Below are 10,435 nucleotides of genomic sequence, written 5' to 3'. Positions count from 1 at the left end.
GGTGGACCCGCTGGATCTGTTGTGGTTGAACAGATCATAGGATCAATACATCCATCACGCCTGCAGCAATACAGCTGGATGAAAATGCTGAATTCAGAGTGGTTTTCCATGGAAAATGGGTCCTTCCGGGTTTTATTTGTCCACTGGGAGGTGCTTCTACAGGAGGCATCTCTGCCCATGGCAGGGGATTGGAACAAACTAGTCTTTAAGGTCCCTTCCAACCTAACCATTCCATGATTCTAGAAGAGGAAAACTCTGGGGTTTGTCTTTGTTGCAGACAAAAACTGGATATCCAGTGTGTTTCCATTTGGGATGATGTGACAAGAAGGTCTGGTAGCCCCACTGCTCTGTTTCGGACAAATTTTTGATGATGTTTTCTATGATTTAACTTGTCCTCAGAGCTGGAAGGTGAAATGGAGCTGGTCAGCCTGGGGTGTTGGAGGCTTAGGACGCTCCCCAGCAGTGTTTGGCTCCCTGGAAGTAACTAAAGGGGCTCCAAGAGAGCTGGAGAGGGACTTGGGACAAGGGATGGAGGGACAGGACAAGGGGGAATGGATTCCCACTGACAGAGGGCAGGGTTAGATGGGATATTGGGAGGAAATTTTTCCCCATGAGGGTGGTGAGGCCCTGGCACAGGTTGCCCAGAGAAGCTGTGGCTGCCCCTGGATCCCTGGAAGTGTCCAAGGCCAGCTTGGACAGGGCTTGGAGCAACCTGGGATAATGGAAGGTGTCCCTGCTCATGGCAGGGGGTGGAATTGGGTGATCTGTAAGGTCCTTTCCAACCCAAACCATTTTGTGACTCCACGATTTTCCAGTTACGAGATTTCACTTTTCAAACTTGCACCAAAGCCCCACAATTTTACAGCCAGAGGCCCCAGTTTTTCCCATGAGAAATGAGGTGCTGCCGCTGCCACTGTTTCTTCACGAGGTGCATCCCAACCACATCCAGGGAAGAGGAAAAGGTCAGGGAGGGAATGACATCCCACAGAGTGTTGGTAGCAGAGGGAAGGGGTAGTGTGTTGTGCAGAGGTGGGACAGCTGGATCCTGCCTTAGTGAGAGGCACAAAACAGCTGGAAGAGGGGACAGGGTGCCCGTGGGGTCCCCGTGGAGACACAGCCGGGCAGGAGAGCTGGGAGCAGCCGTGGGAATGATGGAGCTGGGGCTGGAAATGAGCAGCTGCATCCTTGGTAAATCACGTTCACCATCATTGCTGCCTGTTCCTAGAGGGAAACAAAGCTCGGGAAGTGCTTGGTGTCTGCTGGCTGGGGATGGTCCAGGTGAGGAACTACCACAGAGTTGTGCTTGGGGTGGAACTGGCTGCCCCATCCCTGGAAGTGTTCAAGGCCAGACTGGACAGGCTTTGGAGCAATCTGGTCTAGGGGAAGGTGTCCGTGCCCGTGGCAGAGGGGTGGGACTGGGTGGTTTTTAAGGTCTCTCCCAATCCAAACCATTCCCCGATTCCGTGAGAAGGTTTCAAACCTTTGAGAGCCGAACCCCCCAGGCTGCAGCCCTTGTGGAGTTTATTGCCAGGAGCTGGCGAACACCTCGTTAAGGGCTCGTTGGGAGCAAACTCCTGGGAGTGCTGGCCCTGGGCGTGGGAGCATCTGGGGGCCAGCTTGGAGCTTTCCCGGCCGGTTTTTGGACGTGGGGTTACTTCTGTCACCTCCTCCCGATTGCTTAATTGCAGCCACCTCCCCCCTCCCTCGGCCCCCCTGCTCCGGCTGGCCAGGCACTAATTGAAAAGCCTAATGAGGTCCCAGGGGTCTCCTGCAGAGATGAAGCTAATTAAGGGCTCCACCACGAACACCGAGGTTTCCTCAGACCTCTTTTTCGGGGCCCGGGGGGGGAGAGTGCACCAGATGTCCTGTTCTCCCGCTCTGCGTGCTCAGGGCTCCTGCCAAAGCAGCTGGTGCAGAGGCAGTGGCTACACTTAATACATTTTAATTAGCATCATTAAATTCTTCCATTTGCTAATTGTTTCTCCTTTTGATCCTTTATCCTGACCAGATTAGCCCTCTGGGGGAAGGGACAGGATGGGGGATGCAGACGTGTCGGGCAAGGTGAGGACTTTATTATCTTGTCACCAGACCTTGGGACAACATGTTAAAACACCCCAATTAGTGTAGATTAAGGCCAGATTTGTGTGTCCAGCCTGTTCCTGGTGGCTATTCTTAGAAAGAGTCATCCCCAAAAAGTGAGATTCCACAAGGATTCATGAGAATAGACAGCACCAGTCCAGGAACCCCCAAAACGCTGCTGAGTTGGGATGTAGAGTTGTTGTTCAGGTGATAACACACTCAGGTGACTTTTGGGGTGTCCTGTGCAGGGCCAGGAGTTGGACTTGATGGTCACTGTGGATCCCTTCCAACCCTGGATATTCCAAGATCCCATGACACAGGACCGGCAGCCGTCTCATGTTGGCTCAGGCTGTGTGGGGAGGGATGAGAGGTGAGGTGAGGTCACTGGTCCTGTTTATCCTGTTTTATCCCAAGAGAAGTGTTAGATCCTGGTGTGAGCCACCCGGCTCTGGGCTGATGTCAGCCTCATCCATGGTATTTGGGGCAGAATTCTGTTCCCAGAGGCATTGTTGTAAATCCAGAGGAACTTGGCCTCCTCTCAGTCACTCTTGACTTCCAGGGGATGATTGAAAGCTGGGCATGAGAAACAGCCTCGATTCTCTGTTTAAATCCCAAAAAAGAGTTGGGCCAACTGTTCTGGTCTCCTTGGAAAGGCTGGCATGGGCAGAGCTGAGCAGCAGGGATTGTTGGAATGTGTTGAATTGAATTGAGATTCCTCAGAGATTGGGTTAAAAAAAGAAAGAAGAAAATCAACCACATCATCCGCGATGCTCCAAGGCAGGATTATGCCCCAGTTGTTCCTCCATCACTGTGTGGGACTCGGTTTCCATGTGATGTTTTTCCTCTTTTAGAGTTAAATGGAGTGACTGGAGAAGCTAATGGATCCGTGAAGGATTGTGATTCCTTCTGGAGACAGGTGAGACTTTGCTGCGGGATGTGCCATGTGATGGATGAGACACCACGGAATAGTGGGTTAAACACCAACAGGTTCATCCTGGGGGCAGAGGAAGGCAAAACCATTGATCTAAATGGAAAAAGGTGGTGTGACGGGGAGAACAGGTTGGGATTGGCAGGAATGAGCCAAGTCAGGGAGGAGATGGTAGAATTTGTGCGTCTGCAGAACTGCACAGGGAGGTGGGGCTGCCTGGGGAAGGACGGGCAGGGAAAAAGCTGGAGATCAAACTCCTGGAGGATGATGCCCCCTCACGCTGATGTATCTGAAACAGGAGACAGAGCTGTGCAGGGTCACTGGGTGGAAGCAGGAGTGAACATGAGGAAGATGCAGGAGGAGCGCCCCAGGCCCACCTGGAGCTCCTTGTTTCACGAGGATATCCAACACGGCTCGGCGGGAGGAGGAATGCAGCGGGAGCCAAATCCTCCGGGGACAATTTTGGACACAAGAGGTGATGTGTGGCTGGGAGGTGACCCTGGGTGACATCAGTCACAGCTCCAGGACACCCAGTGCCACTGTCACTGTGCTGGACACAGCTCATGGATCCGAGGCCATCGGATCCACCTGAGGAGCTCAGCTCTGGGCTCCAGACCCTGCAGCTGGTACAGGGATCACGGGTGGATTCGGGAATGTTTCTACATTTTATCTGCATCAGGTAGAGGTGAGGTTGAGTTCCAGGTAGGAGAGCAGGAGGAGCTGCTGGAACAAGTTCAGAGGAGGACACAGAGATGCTCTGAGTGCTGGAGCCCCTCTGCTCTGGAGCCAGGCTGGGAGAGCTGTGAGTGTTCACCTGGAGAAGAGAAGGCTCCAGGGAGACCCAAGAGCCCCTTCCAGGGCCTAAAGGGGCTCCAGGAGAGCTGGAGAGGGACTTGGGACACGGGCCTGGAGTGACAGGACAAGAGACAATAGCTTCAGGCTGATACAAGGCATGGTTAGATAGGATATTAGGGAAAAATTCTTGGCTGTGGGGGTAGTGAGGTCCTGGCACAGGCTGCCCAGAGAAGCTGTGGCTGCTCCACCCCTGGAAGTGTCCAAGGCCAGGTTGGAGCAACCTGGGATAGTGGAAGGTGTCCCTGCCCGTGGCAGGGGGTGGGACTGGATGGTTTGGAAGGTCCCTTCCAACCCAAAGCATCTTGTGATTCTATGAATCTCTGGAAAGATGGATATTTAGTCTAGAGATGGGAGATGTAACAGCCTGAACCAAAAGCTCTCAGAAGAAAAGAGCAAACAGCCCTGGGTGCCCGGGGGCAGCCACAGCCGATTTCCGGCCACCGCTGGGAATCCTTGGGAATCGCTGCTGTTGTGCTCGGCCAGGCCAAAAAGAAAAACAACGGGTTATCCAAAAAATTAAGTAATATCTGAAAAGTAACAAGTTATCAAAAAATCCCCCAAAAAACCAGGTTATCAAAAAATGAAATAATATCCAAAAAATAACAGGTTATTAAAAAATAACAGGTTATCCAAAAAATAACAGGTTTTCCGAAAACACCATGTTATCTGAAGCAGTCCTGAACCAAAGGACAGGAAACCTGCCCTGATTTCCCAACTGCCGCCCCCACAGCCTCCCCCACTCCAGGGCCGGGAGGGCACCCCCAGCGCCCCGCTGCTCACAGCTCCCAGCCGTGGGCTCTCCAGGCCTGGGAACAGACCCCAAACCGGGGGTTTTACCCCAAAAAGCCGCTCTGACCCCGCGCTGGGGGGAGGAGCTGCAGCCGGGCTGGCTCCGCCAGGGGGCGCCAAGCCCTTCCCGCCGTGACCCCGGGCTCTTTAAGGCCCGCCCCCGCCGGCACAAGCCACACCCCTATCGGCACAGACCACGCCCCGATCACACAGCCCCGCCCCTGACCACGCCCCCACAAAACTACGGTCCTCTCAGCAAGCCCCACCCCCGCTCCGCCTCAGTCCCGCCCCCACTTCTCCTTAAGCCCCGCCCAGACCCTCAGCTCTGCCCCGTCGGCACAAGCCCCGCCCCTTGTCCCTCAGCCCCGCCCATATCTCCAGGCACCGCCCCGTGCCCCAGCCCCGCCCCCGCGCGACCGGTCTCGCTCCCTCCCTCCCCCGCCCGCCCCACTCTCGCGAGATCCGCGCCCGGCAGCGGCCGCCGTGAGGGGCCCGCCCGTCATGGAGGGGCCGCGCCCGGCGCTGCCGCTGCTGCTGCTGCTGCTGCTCGCGCTCCGCGCCACCGGTGAGCCCGCCAGGGCGCTGGCAGGGGCGGGAGGGGCAGCGAAGCCCTTGGGCCGGGGGGGCTCTGGCACCGCGCTCCGTTTGCGGGGGCTCCTCTGCCCTGGGGCCGCTGCTGGGAGGGGGCCGGGAGGGGCTCCCCGGGGTCCGCCCGTGTCCCTCTCTTAGTCCCCTCTCCCCCGGTTCCCCCTTTCCCTCTGGGGCTCCCCTCGCCTTCCCCCCCAGCTCCCACTTGCCCCCGTGGGTTTCCCCCTCTCCGCTTGGGTTTCCCCGTCGTCCTGTGGAGTTTCCCTCTCCCTCTCGGGGGATTTCCCCCTCACCGGATCTCAGTTCCCCGGTGCTGACTGTGCCCCCCGTGTTTCCACACAGCACAGGGGCAGCAGGCGGAGAACGGCAACAATTCCCCAGCCAACGGGGCACCGCAGCAGCCTGAAGCGGGAGTGGCAGGAGGAGGCGGCCAGGGGCACGGAGGGAACGGCCAGGCGGGAGCGTCCACACTCAGCGAAAAGGAGCGAGAGAATGCGGCCAACGGGAACGGAGGGCAGCAATCCCAGCCCCAAACGGGCACGAGCAGCGTAACAGAGACAGATGAGAACCAGGAGGCCAATGAACACCAGAACACAAATGTGCCTGAACAGGGCAGCGATGAAGAGAAGAAGAAGAAGGAGGAGACTGAGTCACAGAACAATCCAGGCCAAGGCAATGGCACGGGGGATGGCCAAGACAGCACAGGCACCAATGGGGCTGGTGGAGGCAACGGTGGAGGTGGAGAGGGACAGAGCAACGGAGGCCAAGTCGGCAGCACTGACAACCAGGCCAGCAGCTCAGGCAACAGCATCAGTGACCAGGGCGACGGCACCCAGACCCAGAGCAGAGACCCCCAGACCCAGAGCAACGGTCAGCAGAACCAGGAGAACCACGACAGCAACAGTGACAAGAACAATGGCCAGGGTGGTGGCAACAACAACAGCCAAGATGACAAGAAGGACAGTCCCAAGAACGAGACCAGCAGCCAGGCCAGCAGTAACAAAAATGGGGCTGATGCCCAGCCTGAGAGTAACAAGAGTGAGGACAACAACAAGAGCAGCGAAAAAACAAATGAGGACAATACCCAGAGCAACAACAAGGACCAGAGCACCAACCAGGGCAGCAGTGACAGGAACAAGGATGGCAAGGATGGGGGCACCAACCCCACAAACAAGAACACCAGCCAGGACGGAAGTGACAAGCAGCAGGCCCAGAGCCAGGGCATTGCTGGCGAGAACCAGAGCAATGCTGGTGACAGCCAGGGCAGCGATGGTGCCAAGCAGCCTAGCAGCCAGGACAATCAGAACTCCCAGGTGGACCAAAACCGCCCCTCACAATCATCTTCCTCCACTGCGGACGGCGATGGCTTTTTGGGCAACGAAGAGACCCCCGAGGAGGAAAACACTGAGACCGAGGAGAGCAGGGACACCTCCTTTGATCAGGAGAGAGGCAAGAGTGTTCCCTCCGTGCCCAGGGCCCGCTCGGAGAGCAGCCACTTCTTTGCCTACCTGGTGACCACGGCCGTCATCGTGGCCGCCCTGTACGTGGCCTATCACAACAAACGCAAGGTGAGTGGCCCTGCTCCAACCCCTCCACATCCCCCTGAGGGCTGGGATTGGAACCCACTCAGTCCTTTCCCCTCCCCCTGACTGGTTTCTCACCAGTATTTCCCAGTGTGGTTCACGTTCATGTGGCAGGACAGCAGTGTGAGGAGCAGGGTGGGGACTGTAACCAGGAAAGGACCCCTGTGGAAACTGGGTGATCTCAGCTCTGCTGCTGATTTTTGGTTGAAAGGTGAAAACACAAAGGGTTGTGAAATCCCCACTCACTGACAGTTTTCTACAGCAGGCTGCACAAGATTGGGGTTGTTTTTCCTCACAAAGCTGGTTTTGAGGAAGGAGAAAGGAAACAAATTCTTACTGTTTTTGCTTGTTGAGCAAACCTCATTATCCATCTTAGCTGGGGTCAGGTACTGATATTTATTTATTTCAAGTGCCTTTTCACAGGAAATGGGGTCATAGGAGCAGGTGAGTGAAAAACCACAGGCAAGCCTGTGTTGGAAGGGAGATAAAGCAGCTCCCCCACTCACCCTGTCCCTGTTTTTCTCTCTCCAAAGATCATTGCTTTTGCCCTGGAAGGAAAAAGATCAAAAACTGGTCGACGGCCCAAATCTGGTGATTACCAGAGACTGGATCAAAAGGTGAGACCAACTCAAAGCAGGGACTGTGTCCCCCAAGGCTGGGGGAAGGTTGGGGTGCCTGCTGTGTGTTGGAAATACAAAATATCAGCCCTTTGCATTAGAAATGGTCCCAAAGCCCTGAGTCAGTCAGTTTTGGAAAGCAGATTTTGGTCAAAGAACAGGGTTTTACCAGGAAATGGAAACAAAAGTACTGAGAAATGCAGGCAGAGCTGACCCAGCTGAGCAAGGCAGAGGTGGGAGAGTCTTGAGCTCTGTTGTGCTGAAAGTTTGTGCCTGGCTCAAATAACTGTCACCAGTGAGTGAGTGAGTGAAGGGTAGGATTTGTGGAGAAATCCCTTCCTTTTTCCCCTTGAAACCTTTTTCACCTCTTGTCCTTCAAGGCAGATGTTATTTTCTGCCATGGGAAGAGGAAAGGGAAGCAAATTAAGACAAGAGCTAGTGTTTGCTTTGGGAGCTCATCAGCCCTCTCCAGCCCCAAGATCTGGGCAGAGCAGCAAAGCAATTCTGAGCTTTCAAGTAATTTAAACCTTTCCTTTTGCCTTTCCAGATCTAAGGTCCTCCTTGGACATTCAATGGGATGACAAGAGCCAGCGATGGGAATGCTGTGCTGCCACAGTTGGATTTCAGTCCTCAGGAAGGAGGGGAAACATTTTTTTGTTTTGCACCTGCACCTTGATAAAGCCTCTCACTTTCCTAAATTTCTCCTTTCCCAGCTGCCTTGTTTTCCCCTTGGGCATCTGGCTGCAGGAAAAGCCAGTGCCAGCATTCCCAGAACTTGTGTGTCCCAATGCAATGGAATTTGCCATCTGCTGGACTGACCCCTCCTCTTGGGGAGGAAATTAAGGATCTGCTGCGCAAAGAGCCATGGCATTGTCCCCTTACCTGGGCACGGAGCTGCTGTGGTCACCTCCTCTTGCTCCGTCCGTTGGGTTTGGATGCTCAGGTTGGGACCGTGGTGATTGCACTTATTTGGAATTGACCCACCATGGACCCAGATTTGGGGCTTCTCTCCCTAATTGAGACAGTTTTCCAGTTTCACGCCTAGATTCCCTTTTTCATGCACATCTTTGGCTGTCTTGGGGTAGTTTTTGGGGTGTAGCTCCAACCCTTCATGCTCCACGCGGGTGTTTTTCCTCCCAGTCCTCCCAGCTGAGCTGTTTGCACTGGAGGTGCTGGTTGTGGTGTGGTGCTGTGCAGGAGGGGGTCAGGCTGGGAAAGCTCCATGCCCAGTCAGTGTTGCTGTAGCAGGAGCCACCTGGGGAGGTTGTGATTGTTTCCTCTCCCTCCTCAAACACAGGAAGGAGGGAATGTAAATACCTGAGAAGTTTGGGATGAGTGAAGCTTCCAGTCCCTCAGCCTGCTCTCCTGGTTCTGTTGGACTGGTGCTGGTTGGATCGAGGGCTGCCAGAGGTGTCGGTGCCCCAGACACACCTGTGAGGTGGGTTTTATCCCTGCAGTTCTGCTCCCAGGAGGTTTGTTGAAGCTGGGACATCTCTGGAGAGGGCACAAAGTGCCTACCAGGCTTTTGCTTTGAATTTTTCCAATATAGGCAGAAAAAATTGGATTTGAGGAATTCAGAACTCCTCACATGGGTCCCCACCTGCGCCTGGAGCCGATGCCAGCCGTGTGCCAGTCCCCTACTTGCTCACTGACTGCACAGGAATGATCCCCGGGGGTTAACTTTCCTCCTGGGGGGGATGGGAATGGCTTTTTTCCGGCCTTCCCAGGGTTGGGAAGAATTGGTTACCTGCCCTTTGGTCAGCTTGGACAAGGGCAAAGCCTTTTCCTGGTCACTGTGAAAGCTGCAGCTCTAGTTTGGATTTCCTAATGGCCCATTCCAAGGGGGGAGAGGGGGCTTGACCCTCTCCAAACTCAAAAATCCTCCTCCATCCCTTTTTACCAGCTGTTGACAAGCACAAGGGGTGGAAGAGGGTCCTCTTGGCTTTAAAGAGTTCTCAGAGTTTCCCTGGGAAACTTCTCAGATGCTGAAAGTACTTCAGGAACTGTTTGGGAGAACTGGAGGGGGAGGTGGAGGGAAGAGAAGGGAAACAGGGCTGGGAATGTAACCCTTGGGAAGAAGGGTGGGAACTCCTGCACCAAGCCTCCCTGCTCCAGGGATGCCATGGGATCAGCCAGGCTCACTGGGGGTCTCATTTAGGGCAGAGTGTGGGGAGGGGGCACTGACTGTTGGCTGGTGACAGCAGGGGGACAAACTCTATTCCAACGTGTGGAATTCTGTGTGTTCCCGGGCTGCTCCAGCCAGGATTTTTGGAATGTGTGTGCTTTTTGGTGTGTGCTCTGTCCCTGCTTTGTCCTTTTTTTTTTTTTTAAATTGAGTAATAATTTAGAAAGGGTTTTTTTTTCACCATCTACTCGCTGCTCTATCCTGGGAGCTGTTTCAAATCCTCTCTTCTCCAGGCTGTGGGAATCCCACCCTAGTGCCAGCAGGGGAGGGAATATTTTGGACCTCAAACACCCTGATCCCAGGCTGGACTGAGCACAAGCTCGTTAGGGTAATGAGGATGTACCTCACAGCTCCAGGAAGCACCAAAATCTCCCCCCTCAGCAATTCCCAGGGCCATCGTGTTGTACCAACAGCCCAGGCTGTCCAAAACCTCTGGGAATCGCTCCCAGTTTGTTGAGTTTTATGGTATTTATTTTATGCAAATGTTCCAAAGGTATCAAGGTACACAGAACCTTTTCCCTTTGGACACACACATTTTCCATGGGTGGTGTCTGTTGGTACAGAGGGTTTTTTGCCAAATATTTCTGCTTTTTAGGCTTGAACCAGCACATGATTTGTTTTCTGCTGCAGTGAAATGCACCTTGCTTGGAAGGATCAGAATTTTTATAGTTCTTTGTACTGTTTTTTGATTTTCTGTGTGGCGAAGTCAATAAATGGATTTAAAAAGACCCAAAACACTGAGTTTTCACTTCTCTCTTGGTTTTGTTTTTCTGGTGTTCTTTGATGGTTTCTGCTGGCAGCTGGCGCCAAA

At 54.3% G+C, this 10,435-nt stretch overlaps 1 protein-coding gene across 1 annotated transcript; it reads left to right on the top strand.

The window, feature by feature from the left end:
• The first annotated feature begins 5,056 nt into the window (after positions 1–5,056).
• On the top strand, positions 5,057–9,763 carry TGOLN2 (trans-golgi network protein 2). The gene is made up of 4 exons (XM_051809681.1): positions 5,057–5,216; positions 5,582–6,807; positions 7,356–7,439; positions 7,987–9,763. Exons 1-4 carry the CDS (start codon positions 5,153–5,155, stop codon positions 7,990–7,992), a joined length of 1,380 nt encoding a protein of 459 aa, XP_051665641.1. The 5' UTR covers positions 5,057–5,152; the 3' UTR covers positions 7,993–9,763.
• Positions 9,764–10,435: the final 672 nt, after the last annotated feature.

This window comes from Manacus candei, unplaced genomic scaffold, assembly GCF_025592945.1.
Source record: "Manacus candei isolate 608988 ecotype Guabito, Panama unplaced genomic scaffold, ASM2559294v1 h1tg000006l, whole genome shotgun sequence".
Classification (NCBI taxonomy): Eukaryota; Metazoa; Chordata; class Aves; order Passeriformes; family Pipridae; genus Manacus; species Manacus candei.
This window is presented reverse-complemented; position numbering and strand designations above follow the sequence as displayed.

Coding starts and splice junctions, on each gene's coding strand:
- TGOLN2 (XM_051809681.1), top strand. CDS start 5,153: ATGGAGGGGCCGCGCCCGGCGCTGCCGCTGCTGCTGCTGCTGCTGCTC. Junction 5,217..5,581: donor GCTCGCGCTCCGCGCCACCG/GTGAGCCCGCCA, acceptor GTTTCCACACAG/CACAGGGGCAGCAGGCGGAG. Junction 6,808..7,355: donor CCTATCACAACAAACGCAAG/GTGAGTGGCCCT, acceptor CTCTCTCCAAAG/ATCATTGCTTTTGCCCTGGA.